Raw genomic sequence first — 24,781 nt, 5'->3', positions numbered from 1 at the left:
GCCATCTTTTGCCATCTGGCAGACGATGGCTTCAGCGTTTTGAATGGATCTGCAATTACCATGGCTTTTGTTGTGGCTGTCATTCAACAAATTCATCCTATCCGCAGCCCGATTTCCTGCCCTTTAACCCCTCTCCTGGGTGCCCGCAGCAGCCCACAGGTGAGGGAGGACTGGAGCCACGCGGGGCACAGACCTGCCACGAGCCCTCCGCGGTCCGCATGGCCTTCTGCCCCCAAAGCTGAACCACTAAAGGCAGCACAGTTTGGTTCTAACACTTTAGCTTTTGTGTGTTGTTGTGTTTTTTTTTTTTTTTGGGGGGGGGGGGTGTTCATGTAACCTCCACCGGGAGGGTGTCACACTCACCCATGGCAGTGTTGTAGGCATTAGGGAAACTTTTGTCTGTTCTCTGTCTCATAAAGACCCAGCTGTTGTTCTCGAATTTGCATTCTATAATTTTGTTGTCATACTGTTTTAGCTCTTTTGTCACCTGTTTTAAAAGAGAATTGAGGAAAATATTTAAATCATCTGACAGGCTTCTTGCCTGCACTACGTGACAGACGCGTTAGGGAAATGCCAAAAACACCTCGTGCCTCTTCACACAGAGCTCTTTGTCACCCGAAGCATCTAATCAAGCCCAAGGATGTGGTACGTACTCCCTTGTACACTTGCTCACCAATCTGACACCTTATAAATAGTCGTGAAAAAGGCTGTCAATATATAGCAATTAAAAGAAGCTAAGGAGAAACCAGCCACTTCTGGGCCAAATGCAAATACGTTACCATAGGGACCAATGCCTTCGATATTGTCTGTGTCCCTCTGGCTTTCAGAAACTGAGTATCTGTGAAGGTTTCAACAACTTTTAGAAAGACCACACCATCTAAATTCCTATGTCAGAACCTAAGAAATCCCCTTTACTGGTTAAGATAAAAAGTTACGCATAAAGAGTAAACATTAGGATCTGATTCAGGCAATGTGCATCCTAACTATTTTGCTTTTCAAGCAGTGATAATTAACTAAAAATCTAATCTTCAGGCTATTTACCCTTTTCATCTCCAAACCAGTATGAATTTAGAGATTAAGCTACCTTTGATATTAGCTGGTAGGTTTGTTGGCTACTTCACCTCAGATGATTGAATATGGATTACAATTTAGTCTATCAACGCTAACAAGTATCCATGGCAACTATAGAACCTTTGAAAAGATATTTCATCGGGCTGTGAGGATGGTTTTCATAAATAGGAACCTAAGCTTATCTTCGCAGTTTCAAATCAAATGCCAGTCATGGTAATATTTTAATTCTGTCCTCGTCTTTCACAGCTAACAACTTTTCCTCACAATACGGAAGATTGCAATCAGTTAACTTCATTAGGATTATTTGAAATGCTCTCCTTTTTCTACCCACATATTCACTACCACCTAGGAATATGAAGGGGAGCAAATTTTTAAAAGATGCTTTCAATTCACAGATTAGGCAGTGCATATCTTCATAAAAACTTTCAAATTGTAGTCCTTTTCCCTTAATGAGTATTACACTTGATTGGACTATTTGCATTTTCAACAAATCTGACAGGACCAATACATTCAGTGTATTGGAGCCAGACCTGCCCAAGAAAGTGATGCTCTACTTACTTAGCAAACTTGCTAAATTTATTCTCAAATATTCATTATTCTAGTCTCAACTCCCCTCCCTCCCTTCCTAGGGATCTACCTCCTTTTATTTCTGAGGCATTATCTATATCCAAGTGTTAGGCAACTTATTCAGGTAAGGTAAACACTTATGTTATACCATAAGTAGGGTCTAACAGATAAGTTTCTAAACCTTTCAGATTCTCCATTTTCTAATTTCTAAAATGGGCAAAGGAGTTTCTAATTCACTGGGACATTGGAGCAATAATAAATGAAAGTGCCTGGCACATACAGGCACTTTGTGTAGCCAACCACTAAAATTCTTAATTGAATATAAAATTAGGAAATGAAACATTGCTTTTTTTTTTAAGTGTACAAATAAATTCACTAAAGATACCAAGATGACATGGAAAGGTACACTTTGAAAATACCTGTCAAGAAAATTGTATCACACACATCTACAAGAATGGCTTGCTATCAATAATGTGCAGTCTGCACTTCTACCGACTACCAATCGTAGTACATCTTTATCACATACTTACCATTCTTGTGTTTCTAGTCTCAGAATTGCTATAAATTATGTGTTGCTCAATCTGACTACAGCAATTAGGCAGTATTATTAAGTATCTGTGTATCTACTTGGGTACACGTTAACAATCCGGGAAATAGGGCTTTCCAGAAAATGCATGCACCTGCCACTATGCCAACCTAAACGTATTTCCATGTTCAAGAACAGTACATTGTTCTTCACTGATCACACCAGTTATATCCCCAAGATAGACACAGCGCAAGGTACTCAATTTGGGTAGGTAATAAAATGTTTAATTTTTAATAAATGTATTTAGGTAATAAAATATATTTAAGATATAAAACAATATCTTCCATATGTATACAAACTAAAGACAGTTTTCACTAATGGTCAGATCAAGAGAATGATTAGCATACAGGGAACGAGTTTAATTTTAGTATCCAAAATCTAATTTGTTACTATGACAATAATCATACTCAACCATCACATATTATTATTTACTAAAATAGGATCTGGTTAGGCCTTTTATACTCAGCCTTGTTATCCTATTGTGAGTTAATGAGAGCTTGAAAGTAATAAGAATAAAATATTTATAAATCAAGATTTCACATCTGTACCCATAATTACATTGGATTAATGAGATTTTACTGTTTTGGGCGGAAAAAAGGAAGAAAAGAAAATACAGTGTATTTTATATTGAAGAAAAATTTTTTTTCATGTATCCATCTTGCTGAGTACCATACTTTTGATACCATTTGAGTCTACCAATAATCCGACGTTAAGAGACAGTCATATGAAACCAGATCTAGGACCTCTGAAGATTTTAGATTAGCAGGTCAATGGTAATACTTGGAAAGAAGGGCCCAAGACAGAGGCAGGCAGAACCACAGTTGCTCCTCTCTGCACTTTTTTGATAGAATACTTTTTGGAACCTAAATGCTGGACACACTACCAAGTCACAAAAGGCGAACCATCAGTGCTGGCTGAACCACGCCGCTCAGAGCAGGCAGAGATGCGCTTCCGTCTCTAATGGTGGAGCACAAGCCCCTAGAATTTACTGTCCCTGCTCTGTGAGAGTTGTTTTGTTATCAAGAGCTCATCTTTCTTTTCTAGAGAGACTGTATAAAGGGGAGGAGGATTTCTCTGAACTAATCTGCTCTAGAGACACTTTAAAATAACGAATATCCTTGGATTGGGAAGGACACCAGTAAGCTGGGAGTTTTTTAACTTTTAATTTTGAAATAATTTTAGATCTACAGAAAATTTGTAAAGATAGTACAGAGAGTTCCAGGATTCCCATCACCCAACTTCCTCTAATGTTCATATTTCGCATATCACGTTACATTTATCAACTCCGAGAGAGAAATTAACATTGGTACAATACAATCAGCTAAACTACAGACTTGATTCAGACTTCATCAGTTTTTCCACTAATGTCTTTACCTGCTCCAGGATCCAATCTAGGAAACTGCATGCCTTAGTTGTCATGTCTGCTTAGTCTCTTCCAACCTGTGACAGTTACTCAGACCTTCCTTGACACTCTTGAAGAGTGCTAGTGAGATATTTTGTAGAATGTTCCTCAATTTGGGATTTCCTGATGTCTTCTCATGATTAGACTGAGGTTATGAATTTTGGAAAAGAACGCCAGAGAGATAAAGTGCCCTTCTCATTGTGTAATGTCTAGGGGGTAGATGAGATCAACGTGATTTCTTCCTGGTGGTGTAAACAAACCCTGATCACTTGGCGAAGATGGTATCTGCCAGGTTTCTCTACTGTGAAGCTACCATACTCTTAGTTCCAGGCACTATGTCTAGCCCTGCTCAAAGATAAGGGAATTAAGCCACTTGCTGGAAGGAAGGGTATCAAAGAATTTGTGGACATTTATTAAAAGCACCACAGAGATCAATACATTTCCTGGGAGAGAGATTTTGAGGCTAAACAAACATCCCTTTTCTTCTTAAAGTTTCGCTCATTAATTTTAGCATTCATCCACGAATCTTGCCTGCAGCAATTATTACTGTGGCATTCTAATGGAATTTTCTATTTTCTCCATTCCTTCTACATTTATTATCTGGATTTCTTCTGTAAGGAAGATTTGCCTTTCTCCCTCATTTATTTATTTGCTTACTTGTATCAGTAAGAACTCATGGATATTTATTTTATTCTTTGGCTTATGATAAAGTACTATTGTCATTCATTTTCTTGCTCAAATTGTTCTAGTTTCAGCCACTGGGAACTCTCTCAGGTTGGCTCCTGTGTCCTTTTAACTTGCTTCCACTTTTACTTACTTATGCATTTTTAGCATTTAGTCCCTGGTAATACAAGCTAGTACTCTAGGCTCATCTTGTATTTTCTCTGCCTCAGCTCTAGAGTCAGCCATGGGGTCCTCTACCAGGATTTTACAAGAAAAAAATTACTCTTCGACAGTCCAGACTATGCTTAAAAAGTACTAACACACACCACTTGTTTTGGTCAGAATTTTCAATTATTGAAAAAAAAGAGAGGGAGGGGGAAAGAGGAGTGAGTGTGAGACAGAGAAAGAGTAACAATGAGATTCTAAATATGAATATATGTGTATATAGATATACTTAGAAGTTTCCACCCCATCTTTTGTCAACTGCTTTCTGGAGCTAAACTACATTGACCATTTTTTCTTTTCTGAATTTAAAATTCTACTCAAGCTCTAACTCTGTAGTGTGACAGAAGGTGAATTTTTAAAATGTATTTCAAGTAGATGAACTCAAACAAAAATCTTGTTTCCACGTATGCAACTTCAAAGTCTAGTACTTATGCATGAAGGCAGAGAAAATAAAACAACAAATAAATCAGAAATGAAATGGAATTATAAAAGTTTTCCTTGTGGTGTCAGGACAATACAAATAGCTTAAACCTGAATTATTAGACAATCTTTTAGAACTACTACCCTATAGTAGGGCCTTAATATATTACTTTTAGCAAGTGCATCCATCTACTGGAGAAAATAAAACCCTTGACAAGTTACCCTTTTTAAAAATATACTAGACTTAACCACTTCAAAAAAACGTTCCTTCACTAAAATCCATTTGTGTTTTTTATACCTTTATAATGAAGGACTACTGTGTAAATAACACACTTCACATTTGCTAGGTTAGAAACACAGCAGCAGAAAGCCTCTCTCTCATGAATGGTGGGGTCTTCAAGCCCTCCAATCCTGAGTTCAACTAATGAAAGTAGCCAATAAAAAGAAAGCAGCTAGAACTCGGTCTTATTTATCCCAAAGGTCATTACAGATGAGTCACAATTCCAGGGTATGAAATCCCCACTAAACTACAGATTATTACCTTTTTATAAAATCAGAGTTAGTTATAGTTATTATTCAAAATATAATAAATCTTCATATAAAATAACTGGGCAGATAAAGCAACAACATGTTAGTAGTGGTTATTGGTAGATGGTGGGGTTAGGAATGACGTAGTTTCTTCTCCGTGTTTTGCTGTATTGTCCAAACTTTCTACATAATACATGCTTAACTTTCATAATTTTTAATAATAAAAAATTCCTAAAATAAACTATGTTTCATAAAAGATGATAAACATGAGATTGGTTTTTAATGTAGAGATACAAAAAAAATAGGAAGAGATAAACCTTTAAACAGAAAACAAAAAGTCCTGGAATAAGGTCCTAAGTCCACAGTTCCCAAACTGTGCAATGAGACAAACTTACAGAAAGGCACTGTGGGGTATTTTAAATTTCCAGGGAAACACAGTGGCACGTGTTGGACACCATGCAAACTATTAGTTGGCAGGAGTTCACATTTTCAACATGAGATTCCTTTGGGTAACATATCTTTGCAAAGCTGAGTACTCAGTGGTTATTGTCATTGATAAAAACCAAGTATCACCAAAATCAATGTGGAAAGTAAATGAGGTTGGTGGTGTATAATCTGATTCCAAGGTTTAAGAAATTACACAGTCCTGAAATGGAATTACATTTTCAAGTTTCTTTTAAAAAAAAATCCAACTTTAAATTCTATATCATTCCAAAATATGAAACAAGAGCGACAGCAGAACATTTTCATGCATGCAAATTCTTAAAATTTTAGTATTTCATACTTCCTTTTCTAGGAGGTTTCCAAAGTTTTATTTCATCAATATGAGGGCAACAATGAAAACAAAGAGGAAGGTGTGGAATCAAGGGAGTTCATCCAGCTCAGGAGAGAAACAAAGGCAGTTCCCATCCTAAGGCCGTTTTAGGATGACCACCGTGCCAGTGTGCATAGCAGACTGCTACAAGCTTTATGGGAGCCAGAGGGTAGTGGCTCAAGTAGGAGGAGTTCCACGCCCCCGCCTGCCTTAAATATTGGAACTGAGAAGATTTGTGATGTGACAATATAAAGTGGAGTTTTAAAAAATTCTGTGAGTATAGTATTTAATATAATGACAGATTAAACTAAGAAAAGAAAAAAAGAAAGAAGAAATTACGCAGTCCTTAACACATGCTAAGCTTGTTAGGTCATAAACATTTATTAAGTAGTTTGGATCAATCCACTTAATAAATGGAATTGTTAGGTATTTCTTTTGGGTTAGAAATGTCTATGAGGCAACATGAACCAAGAAAGTTTGATAATCTCTGCCCTATAGCGTTTTCATTCATCCTTCCCCAGATCCTGGTCTCTAAACCCATATGCAGGCTTATATCTAGCACTTAGTGGAAACCAACCAGAGCAGTGAAAAACTTTGCTTGAGGTGCAGAAAATAGATGATGGTACACAGGAGAATTTCTATCAAGTTAAGTTCATTCGTTGACTTAGATCACTAACATATATATTCCTCATTCATCTTCTCTATCTCAATAAATGATTAACTCCGTTCACCCAGTTCCTCGTGACAGAAGCTTTAGTGTCCTCTGCTCCCTTCCCCTTTTATCTTCCCTCCTATTCACTGCATTACCAATTCTATCTCCAAAATACATTGAGTATTTGTCTCCTCTCTTACTACCATCATCACAGCCCAAGCCCTCACTGTCTGTCAGATTCCTGCAACAGCTTCCACACTGGTTTCTTCTTCTACATTTCCCCCATCCAATCAATTCTTTACAGTGCAGCCAGATTGGTCTTTGACAAATGTAAATCCAATCCAATCATTCCTTTGCTTAAGAGAAAAACAAATAAAAGACACACCGGTTGCAAAGGGAGAAATAAGACTATCTCTATTCACATAAGACACGATCACTTACATAGATGGAATCTACGTAGATGCTCCTAGAACTAGTTAAGTTTAACAAGGTTGCAGAATGCAGGTTAATATACTAAAACCAACTGTATTTCTGTATATTAGCAAAGAATAGTTGGAAATTTAAAATTTAAGGAGTACCATTTATAGTAACATTCAAAAACATGAAATGGGTATTTAAAAAAAACCATGCAGAATCTGTATGCTGACAACTACAAAACACCAATGAAAGAAAGATATCAAAGAGGACCTAAATGAATGGAAAGATACACCATGCTCACAAACTGGAAGATTCAATATTGCTAAGATGTTAACTATACAGATTCAACATAATCATAAGCAAAATCCCAAAAGGATTTTTATAGATATAGACAACCTAATTCTAATATTTATAGGGAATGCCCAAGACACTAGAACAGCCAAAACAAAAAGAAGAAAGTTGGAGAACTGACACTAACTGATTTCAAGGCTTAGTATATAAAGCTACAGAAATCAAGACAGTATGCTATCGGGTGAGTAGAGAGACACAGACATCAGTGGAACAGAACAGACAGCCCAGAAAGAGATCCACAATTATAAGGTCAATTGACATTTGACAAAGGAACAAAGGCAATACAATGGAGAAAGAAGAGTCTTTTCACCAGAAGGTGCTGGAACAATTGGATATTCACATGCAAAATGATGGACCTCAAAAAAAAAAATAAAAAATAAAAAAAAAAAAAAAAAAAAAAAATGATGGACCTCAACCCATATCTTTCACCTTACACACAATTAACTCAAAACAGAAAATACACTTAAACATAAAACCTAAAGCTATAAAACTCTGCTCTGCATCTAAAGATGCTGTTAAGAGAATGAAAAGACAAGACAGAGATTAGGATAAAATATTTGTAAGTAACATTTCTGACAAAAGACTTGTATCCAGACTACATAAAGAACTCTTAAAACTCAATAATAAGAAAACAAACAACACAACTTAAAAATGGACAATCTGAACAGATACTTCACCAAAGAAGATATAAGAATGGCAAATAAGCACATGAAAATATGCTCAACACATCATTAGTCATTAGGAAAATGCAAATTGAAATCACAGTGAGATACTACTATGCACCTGTTAGCGTGTCTAAAATAAGTATCAAATGCTGACAACAATGCCAAGCAACTGAACTCTTACACATCGCTGGTGGGAATGCAAAATACTATAACCACTTTGGAAGACAGTTTAGCAGTTTCTTTATAAGTTAAACATACACTTACCAAAAGAGCCAGCGACCCCACTCCTAACTATTTACCCAAGAGAAATGAAAACATACGTTTGCATAAAAACCTGAATACAAATGTTTGCAGTAGTTCTGCTCATAATCACCCCAAATTGGAAATAACTCAAATGTCCTTCAACTGGTAAAGAGATAAAACAAATGTTGGTACAGCCTTACAATGGAATACTACCCAGCAATAAGAACTATTGATAAACTATTGATAAATGGAATACCATAGATGAATTTCAAATACAGTATGCTAAGTTAAAGAAGCTAGATTTTAAAAGCTACATAGACTATGTGATTCCATGTACATGATACCCTAGGAAAAGGCAAAATTATAGGAACAGACAACAGAACAGTGGTTGCAGAGTTTGGGAGTGGGAGAAATGACTGCTTATACCGGGGTGTCATGTGGGATTTTGGGGGGAAGCGATGGAACTGTACTATAGCTTGATTCTAGTGGTGGCTATACACCTGTACGCATTTGTCTAAACTCAAAGAACTGTACACCAAAAGGAGTGAATTTATTGCACGTAAATTTTGAAAGATGAATTAAAACAAAAAAGAAACAAGAAAAATGTCAATGAAAAAAAAAGTAAATCAAATCATGTCATCCCCTTATCAGTGGCTTCTCATGACACAGCACTAAATGACATAGCCCCTGCTTATCTTTCTAGCTCGTATAAGTTGTACAACTTTTCCTTTACCTTGTTTATCATTATTCGTAAATATAATTTTTTTGTTGATTATCTGTTTAATATCTGTCAGCCAGAATGGTTAATAATTATTGAGTACTTACTAGATGTTGAGTACTGTTCTAAGTACTTTATGGGGATTCATTTATTTAATCCTCTCAACAGCTCTAGGAAGTATCCCCGTTTTTACAGATAGAAAAGCCGAGGCACTGAGGAGTTAAGGAATTTGATTGAGTCTCACAGCCAGTAAGAGGCAGAGAAACATACTGTATCCCTATTAGGTTTTATAATCTGATTTAATCTGTATATGAATCCAGTGAGATTTCCAGATGTGGACACTCAAGCCCAGAGAATTTAAGTAACACGTGTAAGGATACAGAGCTAATTTGTTTTGGTATCAAAATTCAAATTCTAGGTCTTTGTGAGTCAAAAACCTGTGCCCTCCTTTTCCCTAAGAATCTAGGCTCTAGGTTGAAAAAGTATTACAGGAGGCAAAGGTAAACTACACTTGTGGAAGCTTTTACTTCTTGTGTAATAAACTGTAATTTAAGTATTTCCAAGGATTATATTCCACTTGGGAGAGCCTGTGGGTGGGAGGCGAAATGATGTGTGACGGACGAAGGGCGGGAGAACATAACATGCTGGTTTGAACCAAGCACGATGTCTTATCAAGTTTCTTTTCCTTCACTTTTCAAACGCCCGCCATGTTGACCTGCACCATCTCTGCTGTTTGCTATTCTGGTTGCGTGAGCATGAACCACACATCATAGCAAACTGCAGAATTTCTCAATCATTAAGGATTTACAATAGGTTAATTTTAAAATGGGCTGCACTTCACAGCTGCAAAGCTTTTGTCTGATTTCTCGACCAAATGAGAAGCCATTATTGGATTGAAGACCTTTCCATGGGCATGATGAGCAAAAGAAAAAGGTTGTGTGGGCAGAACAGGCAGCTCTGCCAGGTAAGGTGAGGTAATGGTAACAGCTCACTAAACAGACTGCCAAACTCTATGGCACAATGTATCGCTCTGTTTAGTACCAAGCATGATGAGAATTTATAAGTAGATCACGGGTTCAGTGCATGCGTGGGATAATAAAAACGATACACAACCAAGGAAAGCTTTACAATCTACAGGCATACCTCGTTTTATTGCACTTCGATTTCACTTCACAGATATTGTGTTTTTTGTTTTTTGTTTTGTTTTGTTTTTTTACAAATTGAAGGTTTGTAGCAACCCTGCTCTTTCAGATGATGGTTAGCATTTTTTAGCAAGAGTATTTTTAAATTAAGGTATGTACATTTTTTTAGACATAGTGCTGTTATTGCACACTTAATAGACTACAGTTTGGTGTAAACATAACTTTTATATACACTGAGAAACCAAAAAATTCAGGTGACTTGCTTTATTGCGATATTTGCTTTATTTCAGTGGTCTGGAACCAAACCCGAAATATCTACAAGGTCTGCCTGTACCATTAATGTGGGCAGGAGGCTAAAATGCAATATGCATGCCTAACACTTTTTTCTTTCTAAATAGTTATAAGTACCATGACAGACTTGACTGATGTTGCTTGTTTTTTAAGCAACAGCCAATGCAAGTAATTCATAAAGTATATCTGTCAGATTGAGTTTGATAAATGGTCTATCTATTGGCAGTAACAAACACCTAACTTAAAATCGTGTTACCGGTCATTAAATATCTGTGCTTAACAAAGTTCACAATACACTGGATCTAATGTTTGAGCTAGGCAGGTCACTAAAATGTCAATGCATAGTTCAAATTTACTTCAATGAGTCCTTCATTTACTCTCCAAGGACTTGCTAACAATTTGGGTCCAATAATGTTCATTTGTTTATTCCTTTAGCAATGCATGCTGGTTACATATAACTTTATCTCTTTCCACTCACCCATTTAAAACCCGTCTATTCTTATAGAGACCTCAAGAGAACTGTCCGCTAGCTAGATCAATGTGGCATGCGGCAATAAACCAAAATGCTACCATAATAAGTAAAGATTTCTTTCCTGTTCTGCCTACTATTTAGAGGGAAAAGAAAAAGGCTGACACTCTTCCCTTTTGATCATCTTCCAGAGTAAACTTGTTCTTTAAAATGACTTGATTTGCCCTAGCAGCATTAACGGGCACAGACACACAACACCTTTGAATCATTAGCTGAGGGACACAGAACTCCTTAGTTTAGAGATAATGCTCTGTGGTGACTGGGACCCATCTGAGCAAACAAAGCTTTCCAGGATTCCTTTCTCACAACTCAGCACCTCGGGTCAGTGCAGACTCTCACTGAGATACTCGGACCACAGTAGCTGTAACTCTGCCATGCACACTGCCTTCTATTTTTATATATGCTTTCTCAACAACTATATTTCTTCTTCTTTGAGAAAGAAATTCTGGAGTTATTGACAAAAGCATTACACAAACACAGAGTGACAGTACACTGCTCAGAACCCTGGAGTTCTGTTTTGTATCTTTATGTACCCTCTGAATGACATTCACAATGGATTTATTTAAATCTGCCTCCTCAGCTCCAGGTATTGGGGATATCAAAAACCACTCAGAAGAGGTTGAAAGTTTAAAAATGGTTACAATAAATTATCTATATCAGCTGTCACAGTCCCTAAATACCTTCCTCAAAAAAAAAAAGATCTTTTTTTCCCAAAACACACTACAAATACCTTTCATAAAATCCAATATTCTGGAGTTGATAGGAAACTTGGAGGTCATCAAATCAAACACTTTTATTCTTAAATATCTAAGTACTAAGTGCATCCTGCATTATCTCTCTGAATTAGTGTATCTTTATGGGTGTGAACATTCATGCATTGAGGAGGTTATAAAACCAGATGAAATAGCAAATTCATTACTTTGGTAACTTGTACTCAAAACTAACTTAATGTTTTTACCTAAGATATTTATTTTTTTGAATTAATTTTTATTGGAGTATAGTTGCTTTCCAATGTTGTGTCAGTTTCTTCTGCACAGCAACTAAGAGATTTATTTTCCTTCAGAGATATTTCCTTTTAAAATTATTGACTGAGATTTTTTTCTTTCTTGGGGAAGGGAAAGGGAGGGAATGAACAGTTTTTGAATACCTGCTTTGTAGCCAGCACTGTGCAGGGCACTTTATATACATTATTATCCTTCATGCTGGAGGAAAAGGAAAATTTTATTGTTGTTCACTCCTAATCAAGAAATTACTAAATAACTAAATGCTAATGGAGTATCCATTAGCCACCATAACTACAGGCGATGTGCAGATTCCTTTAGGTCATGTTAAGTTTAATGTAATATAATCTTCTGAAACAGAAAAGGTAAGAAACACAGGCTGCATATGAGAAAAACAAACAAAAATGATCAAACAGACAAAAAACTTACCAGCCTCCAGTGCCACGGGTTGGCTAATACTAGTGTGGAGAAAAGAGGCCTGGAAAGAAGTTAGGAGGAAATCTCTATAGTGGGGAGGGAAAAGATGAGGGAGAAGGAGACAAAGGAAGTTCTGTGTCCTAAGCCACGTCTGTGAAATTAAAGTGCTTTCAGCTGAGTAATACACAACAGAGGACGATTTCAGTGATGATTAGAGCTATTTAAATTTTTAGTAGGCTCCAGTGATTTAAAACAGTCTTTTCTGTCCGGGCAACCGGTTTATCTGCTTTTATTTTCAAACTTGGGGGCGGGGGGGGGAAATCTTTGCAAAGAATTATTCATGTACGTAAAATGCACAAAAATACTATTATGTAAAGATGTCTACATTTAGAAGTATGTGATTGCCCAATTTTTGAGAGATGAGAACTCACATTTGGAACCAGATTAAATCTCTCACTTAGCTCCCTCCCTCCCCCACGCCCACACTCCGTTAGGTTTTCGTTCTAGTCCAGTCCTGGTGAGGATATATGGCAATGTGTCCTAGCGGGAATAAAGAGCAAAAAGTACATGGGCAACCCTCCCCTTACCCCCCACACACGCACATACCTTACCACTCAACTGCTCTTATCAAGCCTCCAGAGAGTCTATTCTGAATAAGGTAGCTGTGGTCGCCTATGAGGAAGGAAATTATTCTCTGGGCTGTAGCGCTAAACTACGTGGAATTAAGTCTGAAGATTAAAATAAGGTGGGTGGCTTTTCACCTTTCTTCTAAAAAGTACCTAGCACAATCCTGATGCTTAATAAAAATAACCTATCAGATAAGTGGCATGCTTGGCAGGAACGCTTTTAAATCGCACGTTACAGGACATTCTCATACTAGTGTGCCTCCCTCGAATTTTGACTAAGTCAGCTCAGCCCCGCGACCACAGAAAGCACGGAGTGAGTCTCCGGCGATGCTCCTCCCACCAGTGCCAACCCATGCCAACTTTTAGGCCAGGACACCTGCCACCCTGAGCTCCCGTGGCTTCCGCGGCGGTGGACTGTTGTGCCTCTGGCTCGCTGCTTCAGGGTCTGCTCTGACCAAATGACAATACAGGAAGGATGTTTGTTTGGGGGGTTTATTCAGAATTGGAGTGTTGGAAAGTAACAAGCTGCGAACGCTCACAGCCAGCTGCTGGCTGCCACAGAAGACAGGGCGATCACCTCCTGGTACTGTTCCGTGCCCGAGGGCTCCAAATCGTCACCGCTTTAACTGTCTGGCTACCACACTTCAGATGTTACCACTCTAGTTTCCATTTTTGCTTTTGAAACATTCCAGGAACAACTGAATCCTACCCATGTAATTGGTGCCAAATTTACATACAGTCATGTCCCCCCCCACTACGGTATTCAGTGGACATTCCAGTCATTGTCTGTCCTTAGGAAAGGGTGGGGGCTAAGTCCCTGTTTTAACCATCACACAGTACAGCCTGGACTTTCACCAGCAGATGAATGCTGGGTAGCCCCACTCCAGAGCCTGCTGATGGCACAGCAAACAGCTGAATTTAACCCCTAATTAATCATGAAATATCAATTCCCAGTTAAAGAGGTTGGCAATGATTTGGTAAGTTAGGGGAAGTGGCAGAGTGAACATCTGGGACTTTTTTTTTTTTAATCTGACATAATAAAAGGAAAAGTAGCTCATTCTTACATTTCTTTTTGCTGGGTTTTTTTTTTTTTTTTTGGCTTAAATAACTTCTTAGAAATCGAAATCCAACAGAGAACAATTATGTTAATAATGCCAGGAAATTTGTTTGCTTTGTCATACTGGGCTTCAAAAGCACTTCAACTGAACTTACATTTGTGATCACAAGTAATGCCTGTTCTTATATCCATTTAAAATGTTTACTTGATTACAGCTTATTATAAACGTGAGTCTGAGATGCAGTGCCATGGCTGCTCAATTTCCAGGCCACAGTTTTATGATAATTGTGTGAAATGTATTCATGTGTCAACAGCACTGCCTAACAATGCCCCAAATGGGGTTGTTCGCAGCGCTGGACGCACGGTAACTGCTACAAGCAGAGAGCTCTTCATTGGAGAATTTTAACTGAGTTTGCAACATGTACTCTTTTGCTACACTTAGCTCAGTTTAATTACTATGATCTCAGAATACAGTTGAGCTCCTACAAGAAAACCGACCCTACACACCCAAACGTGACTGGGATAAATGGGTTCTGTTATTTTATTGTATGGTTGGAGCCTCTTTTTGGACAGCCTCCCAGTACCAGAGGGGATGAGACTGGAGAATTCTTCTGTACTTGATGTCCCCCTACTGCACACAGTGATAATAAGGTACCTGGAAGATACCTTCTGTCACCCCGGCATCTCACAAAGGAGTAAGGGAACACGTAATATATGCAGATCCAATACTGGAAACAGAAAATGGGTCTAGAGGTGCCCCTCCCTCTCCAATATTGGCTTCTCCACACACTCATGCCTTCCTCGCTTTCGTGATGAGTAGCCCATGTAACTGCCTAGTTGTTGAAGTTGAGATCTCAAGCAACATTGTCCCAACTCAGCATTTTTTGAGGCTCTATTACGCAGGTACCAGGCCAAGCGTTTTTACACTCATTATTTCCTTCATTAGATCCATCTGCATGCAGTGGACCGTCTACTTTTCAGAGGGAGGGACAAGCATGTACTGGCGGGAACCAGGATCATGTGGGAGTGAGCCGTACATTATTTTTTGCTTCACTCTTTTGTTTCTCCTCCTAGGACCGCCTCTCTGAATGGATAACAGGTCTGTGCAAATGCTCAAACAACCTTAAGACAATTCACTTTTTACACCTGACTGTTTTAGAAAGAGAACCAAGCCCAGAATCTCGGCTGAAAAGAGAGCACAGGAGCTCACCTAGGCCACCTCTCTTTTTAGACTGAAATCACAGGTTCACAGAAAGCCTACAATTTGTCCAAAGCATATGGCTCTGTAGGGGCAGAGTCAGAATGAGGGCCCAGACACCCGGCATTTCAGTTCTGCACACTGACCCTGTGGTCTACAAGACTATCTTTCGCCAGCAAAATGGGTAACTCTGCAGGCCAAATTCTTACTTGCAGTCATGCAAGTTTCACCAAAGAGGAGAAAAAGGTTTGACCCAGTTTACCTAATGTAATAAAAATAGTTTATATCCCAACCTACTATGGACACACACACATACACGTTTCATAAAACAATTTATATTCCAACTTGGTGCACTTTGTACTTTTTTTCTTCTATTTCATTTCATGAAAACAAAAACAAACAAAACTCGTTGAGATCCACTAAACTGCTTTCAAGACCAACCACCAAAGTTAGAAAAAAAAACCTCACAGAGAATTCTAAGAATAATAATTTCAAACAACTAACAAGGAAGTAGGGGAGGCATTTTACCTTTTCTAGCTGGAACTGCATAAAAAATGGAGGCAGACAACCCTCAGGACAGCAAGCCAGACCCCAGCTCATGGCTCCTCCACCCTTCCCCACGCCCTCGCCCTTCCCAGAGTGATACACTGTGCAGAGGCTTCCCTGGGCCAGGCAAATACGCTCACCCGTCTCTCCCGTTGTCCCTCTCTGGCACAACATGCTGGCCAAGAAGAGCTGATGCTTGACTTTAATAATTTCAGATGACATTTTTCTCTAGAGAATTGAGTCTGTTTTGTCAGCTCCTGAAATACCACGTGATATATTATTTCAGAGTATAATTTCTTCCTTCTGTTTACATTCTCCCTTATCAGATGGTAAGCTCCTTGAGCAAACAAAACAAGGACCCTTGTTTTGCTCATTGCCAGATCCCACTGAACACAAAAGAGGTGTTCAGTAAGTATGTGCTTAAAAAAAAAAAAAAAAAAAAAAAAAAAAAAAAAACCTTGATGAGCATTATACAAAGAAATTATAGAAGTGACATCAGATTTTGAAACATTCCAGCCACGATTACATGATTTTCACCCCCTGGACTGATCAGGCTCTCACATCATCCTCTCTTCCCCTCTGGCTAACCACCTCTCTTTTATCAGGATCACTTTCTCTGGGAAACCTGCCCTGACTCCACGGACTCTCTGCTTCATTGATGTGCTCTCACAGCACCTTACTCTTCCCTTATCTTAGAAAAACGGCCTCGTGAATTCTCTACGTCTTCGACTTGACAATGAGCTCCATCACGATGGAGCTCTAATACAGTGCCTTGCACACAGTACATCCTCCATGAAAAATTTTGCATGCAAACATGCATGAAAACTTATGTACTTCTGGCCTGAAAAACCAAACCAAACCAAAATAGAATAAATCCAACCTAATGACCTGGTTATATGGGTAATTAGTAGTTGGCTCAATCACAGCTTTCTGAGTAGAAGTCCTTTGAAACCATGCTGCCACATAAAACTAGGCTTTTCCTTTGTGGATGTGGGTATGACTTCTAGTGAAAGAGGAAATAGGATGTCAGCTACTGGGGAGAACTGAAGGGGGAAACAGGGAGGAGAAAGTAAGCAAACACACCATCCACCATGCATTTTTATGTCAGATGGAAAACAAACACACAAAAGTTAAGGCATCCCATTGCATCATATTCATTATAAACCAGGAATTTTCTGCTTCCTAAAATATTAAAGATAATGATGCATCCATCCACCCAGTATTTATCAATATTGTTCACAGTAGGAAAAAAGATGAATGTATCATTCCTTTTTGTATCAAGTATACAAATAGGAGAAGCACTAGAAAAATACAGTGTAAATATGCAAATTTTAACTAAGTAATTCATTTACATAGCTCCACTCACAGGAACTCAAACATCTTTGTTAATATTAACCCTTCACATTCTCGTGAGCTAGTTTTGCAAGATTCCTATTTTAAACAGTGACTTAGGACCCATGTAAATAAGGAAAAATTCAAAATAGTTTCTGCCTTCCTGTCTGCCACTCTAAAATGAATCTACATTTCCTTCTTAAAATAATAAATCTTAAGAAAGATCTCCATCAAAATTTCCTACAAAATCTGCAGATAGTAGGGTCAGCAAACTGTCTCAAGAAATATGATTTGCCAAGTTAGTTCAATAAAAATATTCAATAGGACACAAGCTGAAAGGCTACAGACCAAGAAAAGACATATGACAACACACTGAGAGTCTGCCTTGAGGGTACAAAACGTTGGTTTCGAGTCTCTAATAATTGATCACTTTATTAATGATCCAACAGAGGACTTAATGAATAGCCTACTAATAGGGTCTAAATTCAAATTCAAAGCATCTTTTGAATATCCATTAGGAAAAGTAATATAATGAAAATTTTAGAGAAGGTATTTTTGCAGAAAATAAAATATAACTTGGAAAAAATACAAAAGATGAAATCCTAGTAAATATTTAGTATGTAAGGGAAAATGGAAAGGCTGTCATCACTGTGGAGAAAGAAATGATAGTAGACAGATTATGAGAAAAAGATTTAAAATAAGACATTCCATTATTTTTATATACTATTGTTATTATTAACAGTTCTCACCCCCTTTGACAGAAAGAGTCATATTACTGTAGCAGGAGGCAGAAGTTTGGAGGAAAGACTTTCTTGAAGGAAGAAGAAATATCCCACTGATGGATGAAGAACTGGGCTTAAGTTTGAGTAGGTTGCTAGGCTCTTTTTTCCATCCTTCTCTCTATTCACCCAGAAAACTACAAAATGCCTGTATAAAGTAACAGGGAAGAAATAAATATAGAAGCATTCATTCCTTTACATTTTTTTTCTGTGTTTGGGGGGTGTGTGTGTGTGTGCGCGCGCGCACGCGTGTGTGTGTGTGTATGATATGTATGTTTATGATGTATACATATTTTTTTCAATTTTAAATATCAAATCCAGAGCTTTTAGAAAGCATGTAGGTGATATTTGGATACAAAAAAAATTTCTAAAATGGAGACAGAGTAATAAATCAAACCCTGCAATTGAGGCTCAGACAGAAACAGAAAGCACCTCTGTCATTTTTTAACCTTCCAAGGCCTAAAGATGAACAAATCCCAGCCCTCAAACACACACATACAACTGCCTGTGCAGTCAGAAAATGATAGATTCAGGAGGAGATTCTACATTCTTGATAATCAGCCCTGTAATCTTTCCTCTTTCCTATACCACACTGGCCAACATACAATTTAATCTCATCATTTGGATGTGTGTGATTATTTTTATTTATAGCCTCCAGATCTGCAGATATAGAACTTGTGGTTTCTAGTATTTACTCTACCTGAAGGTGTATCACAGGTACAACACTCTCCAGCTCTTTGGAATGGGAATAGGGGTACTTTCTCCTTTTTAAGAGATACAGGTCATTTGCACAACAAATACTTCTTCAGCTTGTATTATTGTACAGTCATATTCTGATGAGTCCAAAGAGCTTCCCCTACCACCACCTGAGGGGAGGGAGGGAGGTGGGAGGACATCTGTATCAGAAAGAGACCAACCACAATTCCGCTATGGCTGGGGCCATCTTCTAGCACCCGCCCTGCAGAACGAGGGGGAAGGCCTCATCCGACTGCTCTCTCTGACATGTGTACTGCTGAGCTCCTTGGAGTAGATCCAGTTCTTTTAGGAAAGCCAGCATGGTTGCGACATCTTGTAGACCTAACTTATTCTGAATTCTGCTCTATAAGGAAGACTGTTTTAGAGTAATTCCAATTTATTATTACTAATTAATATATCGCCCTTTGGTAAACTAGACCAAATTTATAAGGAAGAGCAGACATATGTTACCATGAGGTCACAGACTGTGTTTACAAAATTCAGACAGCTAGTCACGGAAGGTTTCAAGCTTACTTTCCCCTGGCTCCAAAGCTTTTAACCATGTGATCTGAATAGAATTCTCAAAGCATTTATTTCATTTGACTTTGAATGTGTTCACTTTCTTTTATAAATCCTTAAAGTCAAATAATCATAAATGACTGTATTTTAGTTGTAGTTTAAAAAGACTAAAAAGGATGCTAGACATGATTTACTGAAAAACTGTATTTTTAATTTAAAAAAAAAGAAAACTCTTTTAAGATGAAGACAAGAACCCCAAATCTCATACCCAGTCCTGAGCTCCTTCCAACATACCAGACTGCTTCCTTTTAACTTCTTCAAATAACCACACAGAGTGCAATTTAAGGACAATTCAGTATTTCCTCACCTTGCTAGATTACTGAGACAATTTAGGAAAGAGAGGGCTACAAAAGAATATAAGGAACTGTGGAGTAGGTAGAACTAGATTAAAATCTTGATTCCAGTGCTTTTGACACATTTGTGGTGTGCTCCGTGCCGTACAAGCCTTAGGCTCTATGTTATGCCACTCTATGCTGTTCAATTTTTAAGCCATGTGACCTGGAGCACAATGCCAGATGGTTCCTATTGGGTCTGCATGAGTTAACCTATGTAAACCTTTTGGTAGACATAGGGGGCTGCAATTCTGTTAGCCTGCTTTCCTGTTATTTCCTGGGGTTTATTCTGCACTCAATTTATGTTAGGAAAATATGATCATGTATTACATACACAAACAGAAGAATTCTTATTCTATTTCTGTGAACTTCCATTTTAAACGACAAGAAAATAAAACTAAATAAACTGAAGAAACTAAACCCCATGTAGTTCACCTTGACTTATTCAATATATGTTTTACTGAATATGCGTTATAGAGCATATTTATATGCTTTTATATAGCCTAGAACTATTAATAGTAGTAGAGGAAGGCAAACAACTGACTATTTGGTTTATTTTCATTCTGTTGTCAACCTGAATTGGAAAAGTGGCTATTCCACGAGGTTATTTATAAATTAAAACCAAAGTGATACCTGGCTTTGAAACAATACCTTGAGCTCAAAATCAAAATGTCTCCTTAAGTTAGAACCCTGCAGCACAGACAGAAACTCTCAAGCACAGCCACATGCTCTACTTTTTTAGAAGAGGTGTATCAAGTTTTAGGCAGCCCAGGTTCCCTACAACAAATATCCAAGAAGCATACCTGTGGAGTTAGTTATGTACTCAGTTTCTCATGCCACAATTCCTCATATGAAAGAAAAATGTAAAAAGATCAGAAGATCCTAATGATCTGGATCCCAAGGTGATAAAAGAACAAGGCCCCTGTTTGTAATGTCTCATTAAATGCCTTAGAGAAGAAGTGATGGGGGGGGGTAGAAGGAAACACCATTTTTTAAAATGACTTTTATAAGCCTAGATTTGTGCTAGATGCTTTATCACACTATTCTATAGAATTCACACCATGATTCTAAGAAGTAGATGCTGTCATTTCCATTTCATAGATATAAAACCAAGGTACACACATTGGATGAGAATCCCACCAGATTCATCTAGTTCTAAAGTCTATCCTAAGGTTCAGGGATTGGTTTGCTTTTCAACTGAATGGCAAATCATCCTTGTGCATTTTAATAGATTCATGAAAAAATTTCCATAAAGATCTCTAAAAGCTAATTATGAAGTTAATCTCACACCCCATAAAGGGCATAAACATGTCTCACACACCAGCCTGCCACATTTCTCACAACTAAATTTCAGCAAAAAAGCACAAGAGCCAAAACAAACTAAAAAACTGAAGGGTTCTATTTTTTTGGATAAGATATACTTTTTCTCTAATCCGCCAGATTTCTCTATTGGTTACATAGCATGAGCAATTTTCTCACAGGAAATCTCTTGTATTTATAGCAAGCTAATTACTCTCTAGAAGTGACTGTCATATGTATGTGGATGGTTTTGGATTCAATTTTGTCAAAAGCTGGGAAATTAATTCATGTCTCATCCCATGCAAGCCTTGTGTTTTAAGAGATTAAAAGCCACTGCAAAGACCTATTACCAGGGAATTTCTGAAGACTACCCTTAATTTAAAAATACATTAATCTACTTCTTTTTGGATGATATTATCTACGAGACTGTTTGCTATGGTCAGCTCAATGTTCTACCTAATTGTGAGGGAAATACCTGTTTATTAGAAATAACAGCTTTTTGCTTTAAAGTTCAGACCAAAAAAAAAAAAAAAGCTTGCATCTTAATCATAAATGTACTGCATTAAGACATAAAAACAAAAGATTCCAGCAAATAAGAAGCTCACTAATTTTATATATCAAAAGCTACAATATGCTATATACTACACAATTAACTGTTTTCTCTCAAGAGAGAGATGTAAGTAACATTTTGCAAACTTCATTTTGTTGAAATATATTCCCGTCTGCTGAGCTTCTTATTTTGTACCAGCAAAAGTGAAGTATGCTACTTTTGCTACCGTCAAACAAAAAACATTTAAATGATTACCAATTTTGATTCTTGCTCTAATTTTTTTCAGCTGCATATGGTAATACATTTCAAAAAATGATGTCAAGGATGCCACTTTACTATAGCAAAGTATTAAAACAGACATTTGGTGTTATCAACATTTGCTGCACCCCTGAAGAATAATACGGGGAACTTTTTTTATTTTAGAGGAGGCGACATCTACTTCTTAATCTATATTGAGTCCCTCTAAAGCATGTGCTACTATCATAATAAAGGTCTCCAGCAGTTATGAGGCTTTTGTATAAGTGACCCTAGAAAGTTTTATAGGTTTCCAAGACCACTCACCAACATACAGAGCGCCTACTATTCACCTACTTCAGTCTGTGTGATACATACTTTCTCGATTCAAACATGGAAAGTTTCAGTGGCAAGTAAAGACCTATGCATGTAAAATCTTAAAAGTTAATAAGAATACAGGAAAATATTAGATTCCACAGGCAGTATATATTATTTGCCAAGTAAGTGACACAAATCAAATACCACTCCCAGAAAGAAAGGATTGCTCCTTCCCAGAAATTGGCTCATACCTCCCTTACGGTTCCTACTGTATTATTCTTTTTGCTATTAAACTATTTGTATACACACCTTAAGAGCCTAGAATAGGCAGATTTTTAATTTTTCATTTCTGAATCCCACCACGGTACTGAAAAATACCCAGCACTTGGTACATGCTCAATCAATGTTTATTTGAATGCCTGAAAAAACGAATGACTGATGACAATGATAAAGGTGATGAAGACAGTAGCCACACTCAGGGCCAGGTGCTGTCCTAGGTGCTTCGCATGCATTAACTAATTTACTGTTAGTTTTCTCTTGGTACTTTACACATGAGGACACTGAGGCACAGAGAGACCAGCCTGCCCCGACTCATCTAACTCCTTCATGCCCTTCAATTCTGGGTTTAAAGGTGACTTCTTTAGGGAGGTCCTCCCAACCCATGAGACAAAGCTACAGACCCTTGCCCTCCATCCAAACAACCCCTTTATCTTCCCTATCATTACAGTCGTCACTCCTGAAGAACTCATTCAGTCAGCAGTCTTGTGCATTACACAGTGAGCTCCACAAAGACAGGGACCATGTCAGTCTTATTCACTGCTCTAACTTCAGTGCCTATCAAAGTGCTTGGCACATAATGGGTACCTAATAAATTTAAGTTTCACGACTGAGTGATGCAGGTAGCCATTAAATGTTCATTTAAAGAATAAGTAACAAAAATGAGCAAATCTGAGGTGATTTGAAAGAGTCAATATAAATGCCCAGTAGGCATCTGAAGATTCAAAACTGTGGTTTAAGAGAAGAATGAGGTAAAGATTTGAGAGGCATCTGCAGGCTATTATTCCATGGCTATAAATGATCACAACAAAACTGTGACACTATGGTTGACCCATTTCTGAATACATATTAGTTGTATATTAAGGAGAACCCAACACCTTATGTTTCTGTTGTAAGCCCCCAAAAGAAAAATTCCAAAAGGGGCCTTATTAATAGTAAAATTAATTAAGATGAAACCATTCTTTAAGAGGTTCCTCTTAATAATAATATAGTGCCTTTATGAGAGTGCCTGGAATCTGCCATTAGCATATTTCTAGTTTGGTAGAAAAGCTCCCAGCTTATATTAAAGCTCCTGTGTGTTTTCTTTAAGATGACCATGGTGAAGCTGAAATACACTGCTACCATGATTATACACCAGAAGCACTCAAGCAGTAGAGATGAGTCCCGTGTTGTAGGGACAAGCAAAGTGTTTAAACCTGCAGATGTACCTAAGAGAGGCATATGGATTATAAACAACACTGCACCGCTACTGTGACAACAAATGTGAAAACTCCGGCAAGGCACTGGCTGACAAGAGAATAGAAAGCAGAACTGGTTCAGTCACTCTGCTTGACAAACTTGAAGATACACCTGTGTTTCGGGAAAAGTATTGTAAGTTTCAAACCTGTTTTACGTCACTTGGTGCGGCTGTGAGTAGCAGTGACAGAGACATCAACTACTGCCACCGTGAAGAAAGGGAGACGGTGAGGAAAGGCAGCGGCAGGCTCACTGAAGAAAAGAAACCACCGCAAGTGAAAGAACATCATTTCTGAGCAGAGCTCCTGATGCTTTTTGCCTTCTTGGCTGTCTTTACACTTATACAGCCAGTAAGCAGAACCACATTCAAATATTTAGGACCACGAGAGCAGCGTACGTAATTAAAAGAAATAAAGGGTAAGTCTGTAGGCCCTTCCAGCAAACAAAACATTACCAGTAGTGCGGTACTGTCTTAAGACAAATATGGCAGAATTAACACCTCCTTATTAAAAAAAGAAAAAATAGGAACGCAATGTCAGTGAATGAAAGTACTACACTTTTCCAGGAGGATGTAGAGACACCTTTAGGCCCACTGGTCAGAGCTTATGGATGCATATAATCAGGTGCAAATTAAGGTTATTGATTTAACAAGTTTAGTCACCTAATTTTCCCTAGAAATTTTGGTAGTTTTTAAGTTACTCACAGGACAAAAAAAAAAAAAAAGAAAGAAAGAAGCAGCAAGAAAGGAACTGCCAGAATTTGACTTTGAGAAATAATAGCTGACAGCAAATCACCAACCCCGAAGCACAGTAATCTTGGGCCACTTTCTGAGGCAGTAACTGGCTTAAGAGATATTAACAATTCCTGAAGCCATCACTTTATTAAAGTACAGGCAAATAGTCCAAGACGATACTCAAAATAAAAGTTCTATAAATTATAGGACACTTTAAGAAGGTAGGGATACTTCCAATTTATCAAATGA

The 24,781-nt window shown here is 37.8% G+C and overlaps 1 protein-coding gene across 3 annotated transcripts in view; it reads right to left on the bottom strand.

The window, feature by feature from the left end:
* RNGTT (RNA guanylyltransferase and 5'-phosphatase) overlaps positions 1 to 24,781 on the bottom strand; it is a 327,759-nt gene that overhangs the window by 98,404 nt on the left and 204,574 nt on the right. The window contains exon 15 of one of the 3 annotated variants that reach the window (XM_082405974.1): positions 364 to 487. The exons of 1 other annotated variant lie outside the window; for it this stretch is intronic. In XM_082405974.1, the coding sequence (XP_082262100.1) occupies positions 364 to 487 (124 nt within the window). Of the gene's footprint in view, positions 1 to 363; positions 488 to 16,560; positions 18,389 to 24,781 lie in introns of those variants that run through there. One more of the 3 variants, XM_082405975.1, reaches the window with a different exon arrangement.

The sequence above is a fragment of the Balaenoptera borealis genome (genome assembly GCF_965194805.1).
Source record: "Balaenoptera borealis genome assembly, chromosome: 9".
NCBI lineage: Eukaryota > Metazoa > Chordata > Mammalia > Artiodactyla > Balaenopteridae > Balaenoptera > Balaenoptera borealis.
Note: the sequence above shows the minus strand (reverse complement) of the source record. Positions and strands in the feature narration are given on the sequence as shown.